The sequence below is a fragment of the Triplophysa rosa genome, linkage group LG5, assembly GCF_024868665.1.
Source record: "Triplophysa rosa linkage group LG5, Trosa_1v2, whole genome shotgun sequence".
In the NCBI taxonomy this organism is placed as follows: domain Eukaryota; kingdom Metazoa; phylum Chordata; class Actinopteri; order Cypriniformes; family Nemacheilidae; genus Triplophysa; species Triplophysa rosa.
The window spans coordinates 29,793,716-29,810,516 of record NC_079894.1 but is presented as its reverse complement, the minus strand read 5'-3'; the positions used below and the strand labels follow the sequence as shown (position 1 = coordinate 29,810,516).

Sequence of the window (16,801 nt, the reverse complement as noted above, 5' to 3'; positions counted from 1 at the left end):
TGCATTCAAATTATAATACAAACGTAATAAAAGTTATGTTTTTTTACAAGCTGACACATGAATCTAAATCCTTTTCTGTGACATTACACAACAAAATTATATACAGATTTGACTTTGTATACCCATAAAAATAAAACAAATGTTGCTGGCCCCAGGTGGAGTCATAAGTCACCATGGGATGGGGGAGGTGGCTAGCCAGGTAGGTTACAAAGCTTTCCAAATATGTTCGTACTCAGGCATCTGAGGTGTGCATTGCCTCCTTGCTTGTGTGGCAGAATGATGGCTTCTCAACCATGTTGTAACATACTTCCTTAGCTCAAAAAGTCTTACAGGGGCCATTGATGCTGATCATCATCAAATTACTTACGTTGGACAACAACAGTGTAGATCTTTTATCTGTGCATATATTGTTCATGGGACTGAAGCCCCTTTCACACTCTGCACTCCTGCAAGGGATGGTCTGGATGCATTGTATAAGTGGTTTTAGGCTTTCAGGCTCACTGTCTGGGTGTTCAAGGAAATCTCTCATACCATTAATTGCTTGCTCTTCACAAAGATTGAACCTCCTGCACAGTCTTTTCACTTGTGCCTTACCATGCCGTATGCCAGGTGTTGATGGCCAGTTGTGTATCCAGAACGCTGAGATCATGAAGCATTTCACCTTCAAATGAGAGGCGCTTTTCCATGTTCTTGATCAGACTTTGTAGGAACTGCTTTGCATTGATTGGTGTGAGCTTTGAATTTGACTAGGGGAACTGATCCAAAATTTCCCAAAGCCAGTGCCTCTTCTAATTTCTGTCCTGGAGTGTCTTTGAATGATGCCAGCACCCTGATAGTGTGCTTTAGAAGCTGATCTGCTCTCAAGAGTGAGATTGAATGGGACCGGAGTTGCCGCAGGTTTGCAAGTTCAGACAATGCATCGTACTAGGGCTGCAACGATTAGTCGACATTATCGATAACGTCGACAATAAAAAAATTGTCGACAAATAATTGTAACGGTACGTTACCAAGGAATGCAGACGAGAGTAGATCCACATGCAAAACACTTTTAATTCGTAGAGTTTGTGTAAGACAGACGAAGAAACATAACAGATGGCATTACATTAACATTACAATTGAGACTAGACAATGAAGGGGAGCACAGAGTGTGAATATATACAAGTCCATGATGAGGCAGATGACGGGCAGGTGTGATGATTACAGACACGAAACAGGTGAGGGAGTGTGGAGGATCGTGGGGAATGAAGTCTGAGCGTGAAAACACGAGGCGAAACAGAGGGAACCGTGACAGAACTCCCCCCTCCCAGAAGGCACGTCCTCGCGTCTATGATGTAACAACTTCAGGAGGGGGGGTGGGCATCCTGGAGGCTGACTGGGGAACATGGACAAACTGGACAAGACGGAAGCCTCCAGGGCGCTACTCCCGTCACCGGGGATTAGAGAGGCCATGAGTGTGTCGACCGCTCGGGAGGCCTGGTGGCCGTCATGGCCGTGACGCTGGGGCGAGGAGACGAGGAGCTTGGGTCGGTCGTCATGGCCGTAATGTTGGAGCTGGGAGACGAAGAACTGGGAACGGCCGTCGTGGCCGTGACGTTGGAGCTGGGAGACGAAGAACTGGGAACGATCGCCGCGGCCGTGGCAAGGAGACTGGAGAGGCTTAACACGACCGCGATGTACCAAGGGCGCTTGTGGTAGCCGGTCCTCTTGGCCGTGTTGGGGAAAGCCAGGACGGCCACTTCGTCCCAACCCTGCCCCCCCCAAACTTTACTTGGGGAAAGTCCAGGGATGTGGTAGCCGCCCAGGCGCAAGCCAGCGCCAAGGCCATGACAGCCACCGCAGTAGAGTCTGGGGCCGCCATACATGAGGAGCCAGGGGAAACCACACAGGCGGGGTCCTCGAGGAGCTCTGGAGCGTAATCCAGGGGGAACTCTGAGATTTTTGCATTTTACGCCTATTTCGCCTAGCATATAAACACATGAACCCACCTTCAGTCGGTTAATTGAATGGCACATGTGTAATGTAATGTGAAAGGAGTGCATCCTTACTGTGAATTTAAAATGCATCCAGAGTCACAGAGCGAGCGTTTTGCAGTGAGTTAGGAGGACATACACTGCAAACTCTTTCTTGACCCCCCCAAAAACATGTTCTCTTAGAAGCTGAAGTGTCTCGTTTAAAATGCTCCATCTGTACCTGCATAAGAGGATTAAACATCCCGGCTGAATAAACTATAAAACCCTGCCCAAAATACCATAGAAAAAGTCATGGATTATGGTAATTGAATTGGTTTTAATGGAAACTATAATATTATGGTCTAATGTTTATTGGTACGTGATGAATTCTATTGGTCGGAATAATGCCCAAATCAAACTACAAAACAGAGTTTTGTAATCATTTTAATGAAAAATGTTTATGGTTTATAATATTATTTCAATGGAAACCATTCGAATTTCTTTGATGGGTTCTATTGGATTTCTATTGTTTTTTCCAGCTGGGGTAGCCTATATTTATCTCAAATAAATCATGTAATTGATCAGTCTTTAGAATCATTAGTTATTATTAGAACATCATTATTTTAAAATCTACATTATATGGAGTTGTATACAAATACTTTTTATCATTTTAACGTTTAATGGTATGGTGTTGTACTGACTTGGTTCCCTGTATAGTTTTTACATCATTAGTTGCGTTTTTCCTTAAGAAAAAACTTTTTTTACATTTACATTTATGCATTTAGTAGACACTTGTATCCAAAGCGACTTACAGTGCATTCAAGCTATACATTTTTAATCAGTATGTACTCTAAGAACCTACTTTATATATCCAAATAAATTGATATTGATTCAAACTGAATTTTGGAAAAAAAATTGCAAGCTTAGAAATCAAACTGTGAAATGTGTCAATGCCCTGCCTTATTTAAAACACAGTAGCAGCAGTTTGACTATTGATGACTATTGACGGAAGACAGAAACCTGAAGGAAATTTCGAAGCTGGCTCGAAGTTCACTCAGCTATTTTCAAAAGCCAAAATAATGTCCTTGTTTTATTTATAGTTTAAATAGGTCAAACTAAATATTTTAATGAATTGCAAAAACTGAATAATCGATCAAAACCTACTGATTAATCTGCAAAATAATCGATGATTAGTTGAATAATTGTTGGATTAATCAATTATCAAAATAATCTTTTGTTGCAGCCCTACATTGTACATAAATCCAAGGTCACACAGGCTTTGCATACGGCATGCCAGACCTCTATAAGTTTGTCTTTCTTTGCCGTTTCTTGTTTGTGTCTGTTAAGTGCTTCATACGACCTCCACACAGCCTTTACCGAATGGAAGCTTCTTGCCACCCATCGTGTATTTAAAACTCTCCCAATTTTCAGGACTTGTGAGCCCACTTCCTGTGCTGCTTCCAAAACCTCTCGTGAATTTTTACTGGACTGGCTGTAGAGATTGTGGATCTTCTCCAAGAATGCTTTGAAGTGGTTGACTGCCTGAACCACATTCACAGCATCAACTACAGCCAGTTCCAAACGGTGATTCATGCAATGCCATGTGAAGAAGTTAGGGTACCTTGCAGTCAGTCTCGTTGCCACACCAGAGTTCTTGCCTAACATGACACTGGCTCCATCAGAAACAAATGAGATCCAGTTCTTTTGAAGCCACTCTGCACTGAAGCCTGCAGTGTCCATACAGTTAAGTAAAGCTTCTTCAATATCTGCTGCTCTATGGCTCTCAAGCTCAACCAGCTACAGGAACACAAATTCAGGAGTAGCTCCATCTACTGATGCTTTCACATTTACAATCATGGCAGATTTGTGGCTGAGAGATGTAGCCTCGTCAATGAGAACTGACAACTTGCTTGAAGATGAGACCACAATCTCTTTTGCAATGTGTTCCACATTTTTTGTGGAACTGTACCTTGAGTGCAGACTAGTGCCCATGTTGACTCAGCTTGTCTACTCTGTGCGCATTCAAGTTTAAGTCCCCACAGGGATAGAAAAAACTGGTACAGATGTACACACATAGAGTATCTAAAATCCACAACACCAACGTTAGTAAGGTTAGCAACTTCTAAATAATATTTATTTCTATGATAATGCATGCTACGTAAGTTATTTACCTGGCAAAATTATGATAGCATCGGGCTCTGTATCGCACGGGACAACATGAGCGTCATTTGGCTCATGTTCTATAACTTGTTGCGAGTCATCTGACACAGTGGCAGTAGCTTCAGGGGCTGCCTCACGAAAACACTGAAATATTGTAATTTGGTTTTGCTTTTGTTTCATCGTTTCATCTTTTTAGCTGTTTACATTTCAAACCCGCTTAGTTTATTTCAAACTTGCGCCGAAAATGACCGCCAAACAACTGCACGTCTGTCATGGTTCTGCTTCTTTTAGTCTTGGATTTCCTGGACCTGAGGCAGAGCCATGACAAAGTCTTTGGTTATGTGTGGAGAGAAACATATTATTGTCCTTTTGACAATAATATGCATTCTCTCCAGTGTCTTGTCATTGGCCCCGCCCCTCTCATTTCTTGTATTGCTTTCCTGCCGTGTCTAATGTGTTTCATTATTCCCACCTGCCCTCGCTCGTTATCCTTCGTTTGTCTTACCTATTTAATGCCCTCATGTTTCATTGTCCTGTGTTCGGTCATTGTATGTGCCTTGTGCTGCGTTCAGTGTCCTGATGGTCCCTGTATTGCCTGAGCCTATTGTTGCTGTTTTCTCCTGTTATACCTGCGATTGGGTTCTTTCCTGCTTTTCGTGACAACGTCAGATCCAGGTCAGGCCACGGAAGTCCCAAAGGACCTAAAGTCCTCCAGTCGCAACACAGACGGAATTAATTATTAATGAAAGACTAGACGTTTGAAAGTTTTGTAATGCAACGAGGTTGATACGTTGATTTTTTTACATTTCCTAGTGGGTATACGGCGTACACCTGTGTATCATGTAGACTACACCACTGAAGACCGTACCTGTCAGCATTTGAGACCCACGATCACGAACCGGACAGAAGATCACCTTACGCAATTTCAGTCCTTGACGTTCATTGTGGTCTCAGAATTCTGTCCAGTTGATAATACCTAGAATTTTAAAATCAAGCGCGGTAGGCAGATGATTTTCCTACCTAGCGCCTAAACTTTGGAACAGTCTTCCTTCTAATGTACGAGAGGCAGACATCACTCTATCAGTTTAAATATAGATAAAAACTCTCATCTGTATAACATCCCTTACACATGATTCCACTCTTCACACTAGGTTCTGCATTAGTTGGATCAACCAGAACCGGGAACACTTTCCATAACAAAAACGGATGTAGGCCAACTTGTTACATTAAATGGTATAGAATGGTATTCTACTCTCAGTATGTGTGTCTTTTTTTAAACCTTAATGACTTTCCTTCATCCGCAGAACACAAAAAAGATGTATTTTGAAGAAAGTTGGTAACCGAACAGCACTGGACCCCATTCACTTCTATTGTATGACACAAAACCAATGCAAGTGAATGGGGTCCAGTTAACAACATTCTTCAAAATATCTTCTTTTGTGTTCTGCTGAAGAAAGAAAGTCATACAGGTTTGACATGACAAGAGAGTGACTAAATGATGACAGAATTTTCATTTTTGGGTGAACTGTGCACTTTAGACCCTATGATATATTTATGTTCTTTCACATTCTCAAACCCCTCATCAAAAATGTCCCAGGTGGTTGCGGGATCATTTGTCATGTAATTTGATATTTATGCTCTTATCAGCCTAAATCTTATGTAATATTATAAATGTTCCTTACGCTCAATGAATCAAAACATTTGTTTTTGCTAAATGACTAATTTCTATATAATTTCCATTTCTACCTGAAAGTCGACCACACTGATGGAGAAGAGAGAAAAAAACCCACAGATGTTTCCACTCCAGTGGTTTCTCTTACCGCCCGTCTGGATTTCAGCAATATGTTTCTCATTGTCTGTCCCTGTGACTCTCAGTGGCTCTGTTGTTTTCTAATACTGTTCCTCGTAGCAGCAAAACCACCAAAATAAACTCTCATGCCTTTAGACAGGAGACTTCAGACTGGAAAAACTAAGTTTTTATTGAGACTTGAACTTTTCCAGGATTGCAGTGTTAAAGAAATATAAAGACTATGGCACAATGCTAACAGCAACAGTATGCTAACTCATTGCATTTGAACAACTATAGAAAATATTTTATAATCAAATCACTTTGAAATAAATATATATTTATATTGGTAAGAAGCACGTATATTTCAGGGGTTGTATGCTTAGTTTTTAGGTCTACAGCACTAATGTTCCAGACACTTGTGAAAAACAAAAAGTCAAGATGCTTTTGCGAAGATAATGCCACAAGTAGACTCTTTTTACCTAAACCAAAATGAACATTTGATCATGTGCCTGTGCCTTTAAGGTGCTTTATTTGCCCGGTGGCATATATACAGGACGCTTCCTGCAGGCATCACAGATATGTTTTTCTCTTTATATAGGGGAGAGTGGGGTAAGATGAGCCAGTGGGTAAGTTGATGAAGCACCCGTGTCCTGCCTGCGTGTGTTCTGTTGTGTGTCGAGCTCGTGCCGCCTCTGTTTTGACAGCTCGCCATGTGCTCGGTGTCTGCGTCACTCATGCCGCCCCGTGTCTCCCTTTTGGTATCCTCCACTCACCGTCTTCGCACTCTTTCACCTGTAGAGTCTTCCCGTTGATTAGCGCCCGTAATATCTATTATCTCTCCCGCCTGTTGTCACTCATCCTTAGGTAGCTTTCCTATTTATTTCCCTTTGTTCTCCTGTCCTGTGTCAGACCGTGCTTGTTTCTTCGCCAGCTCTGACTGCCCAGTGCTAGCGCGTCTAGTACTGTAGAAGCCTTGTTTCCTAGTCCTAGTCCTGTCTAGCTATTAAGAGTTTTTGCTCCTCAAAGCCTGTTTGTTTTTTGCTTCTCGTTTTGCCCCTGTTTGTGTTATTCTGCTCTCTGCCCCGCGGCAGTCATTGGCCGCCCGTACCTCGATTCTCACGGCGTCTGAGCTCTCGCCATCTCGCCCGTTCGGCAGCTTCGCCCTGACGGGTGCAACTTCTCTCTACTGGAATCTGACGGGTCGATTAATTCCAGAGGACTATTTTGCTGCCATTGGTGCCTTGAACTATTTGCTTTGCTCTTGCCTCACTGTAACCAATAAAAGCTTTGTTACCCCCGCATTTGAGTCTGCCCGTCTGTGTGCGTCATGACACTGTATCTCAGCGACTTAACATTTTTGTTGTCATTTGACCACACATTTTGGAATCACTCATGATTTCTGCCAGAATGTGAAAATGTGAAGCACATGGGAGAATTGGACAACATAAATTGACTTGAAAAGCTGTTTTTGGCTTGTCAAAGTAAAATTTTGGCATATCAGCTGTAGTGGCTTGTACATCAAAGCAAATGTATCCAGGTCTAAAAACATTTATGATTTACCAACATATAAAACCATGCAAATAATTTGGCTAAATAGTAGCTAGAAGCTAGTTTTTTTCCAAAGTGGCAGCTGTGGGGCAAAGTGAGCCACATGCTGTGAGTAAACTTGAGCCAGTGTCGACACTTAAGTTAATTTCAAAATTTTAAACCTGTATAATTTATGTTTGGCGTTAAAAAGCACTGTATAATGCCAAGAATCTACAAAAACAGACATGGTGAGAGCAGAAATTCATTTATTTTTAATCAACAAACTTTCTGTTTAGTCTGTTTTTCGAAGGTTGCAACTTTGCTTGTTTGAAACTTTTAAGTTATTTCAGAAATGCAAACCGAAAGATATTGCAAATTAAAGATATTGCAAATGTTTTGTTTAAGTTAGCTTAAAAACATAACTATTAGTAGTTGTAAGGGAAAATAATGATTGAATTACTTTTTTAGAAGGAGAATCTTTAAAAACACGGTCTTTATTCAAATTCAGTTGCATGCTCAGTATATCTCTATATGGTTCAACTTACCCCCTTACGCGGATCAACTTTCCCCTATCATGGGGCAAACTGAGCCACAGGAGCCCTTTTTTAAAAGAAGCCATATTTTTAAAACCATATGTCATACGTGTGTTCTCATAACTTAGATTGATAGGAAACATCCTGAAATTAGATTCAATAATTGTAATAATTGTCTTTCATCTTGAGGACCACATATGTAAACAATGGCTTATCTTACCCCACCCTCCGCAGACCTAAACAGACGTATTAATTATGGCTGTATGATGATCTTTATCAGATCGACGAGACTCTTCAGTCAATTGGCCTGATCATCATTCGCACAGACTTCATTGAGTAAAAACCACCCCCATAATCCGCCCAAAATATGCCGTCCTGAAACTTGCTGCGATAAACTCCTCCCGAGTACCACACGCCATTCAGATTGCTTTGACCGCAGGCGTTGTACCACCAGCCACCCTTGTGGAAATGAGCGCAGTTACCTGAAAGAGACAATAACATACATTAAGCTCAGGCCCTGAAAGTTCATGTGAACATGAGTAGGATTCTCAATCTGCCCACACTTATGTTAGCGAAGCACAGCTGGTGATACGTACTGCAGGGCACACTAAAATTTCATGACACCAGGGTGCTTCGCTTGCTGCTCTGCACTAATGCGCCCTGAGTGTGCATTACTGTGTAGATGTTATGATAAGGCAATGTTTCCCAAACGTTTTTTGCTGGGCCCCCATCTGTAGAGACGTGTGTTTTCAAGCCCCACCAGATCCCCGCCACCTACATACACCCACATAAAGAGACTCTTATGAAACATCATTTACCTGCAAACTCATGGAATATTTATTGAATTCTATTGGTTTGATCTCATATAATATGATTTCATTTGTACATGCAGAGGAAGTACAAGTGCATAGGTTTTTGAAATGCTCGACTTTATTTTGCCAAGTGGTTGATGTCCTCAGAGTCAGGACAACATATTTTGTTGACCTAAGGACAACATTTTTATAAATAAAACCTAAACCCACACCAAAGCCCAACCCTAACCATAACTTACCCCTAAAATCAGAGGGAAATGATGAGTGAAAAACAATGGTCTAGAAGCACCTAATCCTGGCTGTAAGATTAAATTTAAAATAAACTGCAATCTTATTTCTGAAATCTGATTGGTTGATTTAAATGTTGTCCCAGGGTCAACATGATGTTGCCCTAAGGACAACAACCCCTTGGCAAAATCACGAGAGCCTTTTGAAATTGTATAATGTTGCTGTCTGGGTATAAATAAAAGTCTACAAAGTTACAACGCTCAAAGTGTGCTGCAAATGGAGATATTATCTTTAACAGAAATCACGTTTTAAGGACTACAGCAAACGGCAGAAACGAACTACAGCTTTCGTTTTCCGGTAATCCATACGTAACAATGTCCAGGAATTTGAATAACCTCCGCCCCAGGGAACACGCAAGTGTATTCTGGTCCATCTGCTTGTTTTATTATCCATCTTAGGTCTGAACTAGGGCAGAACTTACGCTATTGTTATTTTGTAACGCGCAACCGTTCTGTGTTTCATTCCTTGCCATAGTAGGAGAAACACAGGACATCGCCATAGTAGGAAAAAAACCCTCTAATAAGGATTGACGTGTACACATGCACACTTCTGATTGATTTGTGTGTTGAACTGAAGAGATGAAATTGAGGCCATTGTTATGTTTATACTAGTCTCAGACTCAGACGTCACGCCCACGGACCGTTGGCTAAACGTCTGATGCATAAGACACACATTTCTGGAAACACTTCAGCAAGTTCGAAGTCGTCATATGATTGGCGTTCTTTAACGGTCCGCCTGGAAACAACACGAAGCCATCTGATCTAAGAATTAAGCTGTCGTGTTTACAACGGTTGCAATAAGAATTCATCACGTTGTCTAACGCTTAATTCTTAGTATGCGAGGTTCACGGCATAAACTTAGGGCGTGTTCATACTTGTAGTTCAGTTCGTTTGGTTCTTTTGGTCTGGACCAGAAAATATAAAAATAAATTTAGTCCTGGTTCGCTTAGCGTTCACACTGGCATTTTAAATATTTCGAACCTATCAGCTTACGTGTAAAGTCGCAACGTGATTGGACAGCTTTTATGATTTATATTTTAAAAAGGAACTTACCGGATATCCAAAACAATGCTGTGTTATACATGCTCAGTGTATGACTGCGCATATGAGGGTATAAGCGGTCTCAGGCCGCTTGTTTGGTGCGCACCAGGGTTGGGGGGGCAGCTTTCACACTTACACAAATAAACCGCACTAACAGAGCAATCGCACCAGAGTTCGTTCCAATCGAACCAAAACATGGCATATGTGAACATACCCTTATGACACGTTCGTGAATTTACACCGGTCTGTTACTGCGGGGACATTTCCACGCCTCTAATCACAACACACTGGGCCAGCTAACCAATCTGAGTCCATTACGTATTTTGGAGGGAGGGGCTTCATTGAACAAGGAACAAAACAACCCGTTTCAGGAGGAGGGACCCAGTGGTGAACAATAAAGGTAAAATATGTGAAAAAATATTGCTTTTAAAAATCGATTAATTGATACATGTTATATTATACCCCAAAAACACAACCAAGATGACAAAAACAGCCAACATAGGAGCCGTTGTCATGGCTCTGCTTCCTTAGTCATGTTTTTCTTGGTCCTTAGTCATGGTTTTTCAAGTGTGCACAAAACTACTGAAAAACCCCGATCCTAACCTTGTTCGAAGCCCACTAATAAGTAACCCAAAATGGTATGATTGGACACCTGAGAAAGCGTCTCTGTCGTGGTCCAGCGTGGTGAACTGTTTGCCGTTGTGACTGGTTAAGGAGTCTCCAGCATTGCCCTGGTAGGTACCCAGACGAAGGCGGTAGGATTGGCTCTCTGGCTCCAGGTGAAAGCTGCTATACGCCGCATAAACCTTCTTATTCATCCAGTCCTCCAGTTCCAGCAGTAACTTGTAGTCTTCCTGTCTACCCAGATTGTAAATGCTTTCCAGACCCAGCCAGTGTTCACCTTCCACATTACCAAAGCCATTCTGGAGTGGAAAACAGCAGAGATACGGTACGTCTGAAACCCTTCACAGATTGATTAACCAAAATCACTGCTTCAAGCATGGCTACCTTATAGCTATCCCAGTTTCTGAAGAAATTGACCGATCCATCTTTCCTCCTCTGGATTACAGTCCAGCCTCCTCTGTCCACATCATGCTCACACCAGGCCTGTACGGGTGTCTCGCTTCCATCAGGCTTCAGAAGATAAATGCCGCTCGTGGCATGTCCTGCCAGCATCGCCTGCAAACAGTCCCGAAAGGGACCTCAGAAAACACAGAGGCGTTGACAAATGACAGGTGCATCTAGTGAAGAAACAGGAGACTAGCACCTTATTTCGACACTCCACTATAGACATTGTACTACATTCTTCCATAACTAAAGCCAACTATAATCATAACCGGATTGTCCCCAGTGGTTAGTTTGAAATTGGCTTGGACCCCTGTTTTATTCATCTTCTCACAGATGGTAATGTTTTGAAGTATACCCATGCCTGACAAGGCCTCTACTCCTCTAACCTAACAGTCTAAAGTTTCACATGTAGCTGCAAAATTACTTCTAATTAGCAGAATATCTGAAGTAGACTGTTGTGCAATATAAAGCTACACTAGTTCTTTACATTTGTGTAATTGAAAGGTATAAGCAAGGTGGCATGCTTTGTGCCTGACAGGCAGGCAGGTTCAGTCAGCAGATTGTTACCCTCCAAGGTGAAGTTGCCCTGTGGCGGACGCTGCGGCTCTACGGCGCTTTCTGTAGGTGCTGTCCTGGAACTTCTGTCTCCTGAAAAGGCCCAACTGTGAGCCCTCTGAATCTCATTGGAAAAACGAGGCACATACACGGGGATATTCTCCGGCACTACCTGTACAAGAGGTGGAGGCAGTGGCTCTTTTCTGTGATTTCCATAAACCTGCAGGCATCTCTCCTCCAAAGCCCCGATCAGCACTGACTGGTTGTTGACCAGAGCAGCCAGCGCAGAGAAGCGTGCTTCCAGCTGTCTGTAGTGGGCAGAAAGTCGCAAAGCTTCGGCCGTGGCGTTGAGGATTCGGCCCTCCAGCATCGCAATCTCTAATGAATTATCACGCTTGCGAATGATTTCATGCAATAACTGCATGTACAGTTGGGTAACGCGGGAGTTCATGTTGCGTGACTCTTTGCGCAGAAGTTTCATTTCATTGACCATGTTTCCGTCCACGTCCACAACTAACCGGAGCGTGTCTATTTCACGCCTCTGCTTGGTCAGGAGCTCCCGGACGTCAGCGATGTCCATCTGCGTAACACGCTCTTTGTCTGGGAGAGAAGGTCCCTGGCTGGCACAGATGGGTCCTGTAATTTTCTGCTCTGGGACCAAGAAAGTGTACGAGCATTTTTTAGGGGCCGCTTCCCATTCATCCTCTGCAACCCTCCGTCTTCGGGTCTCTCTGTATGCATTTGTGCTTTGGTGACATGTGAGGACACTGACAAGTGCACAAAAGATCCAGGTCCGAGGATTCATAGTGGCTCTACTACTCATCATCATCACAGGTGAGAAATTCGGACCCGTCCACCCTGAAACAAAGAGGCAAAACAATTGTGTAAAGTTCCGCGCACATGTTTCTGTACATTTTTGCTGGGGGGTACAGATTAAAATAAGAAGAACATTTGAAGAGATTTGAAGAATGCTCTTTTCTGCATACATCACAAAAGAATCTACATTCAAAAATAAAAAACATTTAGTTTGTAAAAAGTGAAATACTGCAGTTGCATTAAAGTGTATCTGTATGTGGATGCGGCTTTTATTATTGCAGTAAAAGTGTTGTCATTTGGACACATTTGTGTAAAATGTGTGAGACGACATGTTTTGTTTTGTTGCTGTACAGATGAAAAACATTAGTTAGATATTATTAACTGACTCCAATGTGTTCCTCAAAAGGCAGCATTACTGATAAAATGCAATGCTTGGAAGATTAAATAAATAAGTAAATATTTATTTAGAATATTCTTTTGCAAGAAACAGTAGGTTCGACACACTAGGGCCACAGATTTGCCAAGCATATGTTTGCAGTAGCTTGGCCATGCTTTTTTTTTCAAGCAAAAGATTCAAGAGCAAAAACACGTCAATCAGACTTATTCATACTGAAAATAATGACTGTGGTTAAAGGAAGATTTCACAGCTTTCCTGTAGCTCAGTGGTAAGAGCATTGCGTTAACAACGCAAGGTTGTGGGTTGGATTGCACATACCTATGTATAAATGTATAGGATAATTCGCTTCGGATAAAAGCGTCTGCCAAATATGTAAATGTAAGATGAAGACTGGACTGTGCAACATGCATCGGATTAAAACATTGTTTTCAAGGGTACATATGTTAACAGTATAGGATAGAGAACAGTATGTGTGAAAGTACCTCAGACCATCACTGTTTACCTGATGTGACAGTTCATCTAATAACACTTTAGTAGAAAATCGGTGCAAAGTTACGTTTATACACACACTGTGAAAAATGTTTTGTTGCACAGGTCATCTTGTTGCTTTGACTCCGTTAAGTTTGGAACACATGAGTGTTAAGTTAACCCAACATACATGGCATGTAGTTAAATAAATGAAACTAACACTATTTATTACTGAGCATACAGGAATTGTAGTTAAAGGAACAATACGGCGTTGACGGAAATGAAATATAATATACAAAACTATTTCTTCAGAGGTGTATAAAGACCTTACGTAATGAACCATTATGTTTGTAATACCTTAGAATAAGATGTGTATATCTACATACAGAGCGGGCCTACAGACATTGAATTCGCCGCCATGTTTCCTACAGCAGCCCTAAACGGACAAACAACTCTACAACACGCGTTTCCTCTTCCTCTCCGCTGCGGTATCGTGGTGAAACGGATCACGGGATGATCCGTGATCCGCACAGATCGTGCTCTCCGGTGCAGAACGCATGTGACCCGCAGATCAACTGAAAGTTTATTCATCATTGAGTAAAAGAATAAAACGCGCTCTCGCTCGCTCTCCAGTTTCAGCTCCAGCGCGCACACAGCTAATATTACAACAACAACATATCTTGGTATGTTAATGTGTTACTCACATACTGATCGAATCAAAGCATCCTCCTCGGAGGTGATCTTTACACGATCTTTCTCTCCAACTTCTCTCTGCTGGAAAGTATCTCCATAGATATCTGTGAATATCTCTGCTAAAAGCCTCAGTACCGCGGCTCCTAATGTGTCTCTGCTGGAGAGTCTTTATAGTATTAATATTAACACAGGTCCAGCTCCTGCCTGACTTTTATCCTTCTTTTTAAACTTAAAATCCACAAACCTTTTATTTTATATAATAAATAAGACATCGCTCTTTCTACAGTCTTTCTAATGCTCGCAAAATCTCTTCCCTGTGTCAACATGAGAACGACATCTTTTTGTACTGTGGTGGCCACCGTCGTGTTTGGACTGAGCGATTCGTGGCAAATCTATAATACAACACTAGTGGCCGCTGTTAATTAAGAACTGCGCCTTTAAGTGAACTGTAAAACATAAAATGATGTGCTTGGTAAAATAATAAAGCCCAATAAATTAACTGTACTTAGTGGATTGAGTAATGGAGTCTCCCAAAACATATATATCAAAGTTCATTTACTCAGTGATCATCATATAGCATAATTTAGGAATATTATAACACAAAGTACTGAAAGGGATTCACAACGGAATGAACTTGATTCTCCACAGAACTACACAACAAACATTGTGCGTGCAACTTTATTGCCCGGTTTCACAGACAAGGTTTAAGGCTAATCCCAGACTAAAATGAATGTTTGAGCAGTCTTAACTGAAAATAACTCACCTTAAAACATCTTAAAGTATGTCAGCGCCATTGTTTTGTATCAAGATGCACACATGTAATGTTTTTTACTAGGGCATTTTTATAAAAATAGCTTAAATATCCTAATTTAACTAAGGGTTTCAGTCCGGGCTTAAGCTAAGGCGTTAAACAGAATGCATAGAACATGATCCAGGTTTACCAACGCAAACAAACGGTGACTTTGCAAAACACTATATAATGTTTTACTACAAAACAACATCAATAATATTAAGACAAGCGCAAACATCTACGACATGTATTTAACAGCTATTTAAATGCCCCATCAGTTTTATTTTTAAACCGAACATATATAATGAAAATATTCACGCTGAAGGGTTTGGCCAAGTGACCCTTTTTAAGATTAGTTATTCTACAAATCTAACAAATAAACTTGATATCTTACACTCAACATTTTAGTTAAACTGACTTAAAAAAGAGCGGAGTTAACTAAAGCCTCAAATCATTTTTTACAGTGCATATGTGGAAGATATGTCCGAGTTTTTCAGCAATACTATAGTTTTTGTGATTATTTTTAATGCTCGAGCAGTATATCAGCAGAAAGCGGAGGCCGGCAGAGCTATGTCCCTCAACCACAGAGGAAATTCCACATCAGTAAGAAAGATTTTCAAAATGTAAACTTGACCTTATAGGGTCTTTAATTGTATTACTACAGTATATGAACTCCATGGTGTGCTTTTGAACAGAACTATGTTTGTTTACACATATGTAAGATATTTCAACCCCAACAGTAATCTATGAACAAACCCATAAAACTGAATATAAACTTGTATACGGTGCTTTAATAAAAATCAATGCTCGTGAACTAGTACTAGCTACTAACTGCCACTTCTTTGTAAAGTAGATGCATTATAGTGTTTCTTATAATACAAGTATTACAAGAAGTCAGAAAAATAAAAGTGTAACATTTAAAGTTAAAGAGTTGGAAATGGCCAGACACTAACCTCTGTCTTTTCTCCGTCAGTCGAGGGGTTTGAATGCTGGTTTGTGTGTGTGTGTATCGCACAACTCCCACTGCACTGAAGGGCTTGGCTTATTCCTGAAAAGATCTTCCCCACATTCTCTTTATTTCTCAGCACAATAATGCTTTTTAACGTTACTATTCACCCGGAGTCTTCTCTTATCATTTATCATGATACTGTCGACTAAAGAAATCAATATTTCACATTAGAGTGACAGTTCACCCAAAAATGTCAAGGCACAATGTGAACAGAGCCTTCATTTAACACAGCGTTCCTGAGCCACAATGACAATAAACAACACAAGAGTACATTTACAGTTCATTCTGCGAGGGGTGCGTGGGTTTTAACAGTGCTTCTCACTGCACGTGCGACTCCCTGGCAAAGTTCTCAGTTATTTTCGCATAGATCTGTTCGTCCATGATTCTGCTGTTCTTCAGCATTTGTGGTCACAGAAAAATCCAATGTTGTTTTTCTTCTTTTCCCAGAATCGACAGGACTTCTGCATAGCATCAAGAAAGCAGCCGCTCACAAGTCTATACTGCACTATTCATTCCCTTCCTAAAATAAACACATGTCGTGGCTGGCATCATTCCTGTTGACACACTGGAAAAAATTGTCTGTTACAGCAAATGAACCTCATGAAACTGCTGCTGCTGCTGTTAATGTTCAGTTAAAAGTATAGTCAAAACACATGTGACAGAACATAAAGTCTTTTCTTTTACAACTTTAAAATCTTTGTTTTTTTAAACAAAATGGCCAAATATTTCAGTACACTAAAAATTAAGAAATGGTCCTACTGTATATATAAAGGTATGGTTAGCTTTAACAATTTTGTTTTACACTTTTTTTGTCACAATTTTACTAGTCACGGTTTCATAGAAGCACTTTAGTCCACATATAAAAGCATTGCACGTAAAACACAGGATCAGTAGCCGAAAGAAACAC

The 16,801-nt window shown here is 41.1% G+C and overlaps 1 protein-coding gene across 1 annotated transcript; it reads right to left on the bottom strand.

The window, feature by feature from the left end:
* Positions 1–6,121: 6,121 nt before the first annotated feature.
* angptl1b (angiopoietin-like 1b) lies at positions 6,122–16,086 on the bottom strand. The gene is made up of 5 exons (XM_057334107.1): positions 15,839–16,086; positions 11,734–12,579; positions 11,107–11,300; positions 10,751–11,021; positions 6,122–8,440 (listed from the first exon to the last, which is right to left on the bottom strand). The coding sequence occupies exons 2-5, from the start codon at positions 12,548–12,550 to the stop codon at positions 8,253–8,255; spliced, it is 1,470 nt and encodes a 489-aa protein (XP_057190090.1). The 5' UTR covers positions 12,551–12,579; positions 15,839–16,086; the 3' UTR covers positions 6,122–8,252.
* Between the last annotated feature and the right edge of the window lie 715 nt (positions 16,087–16,801).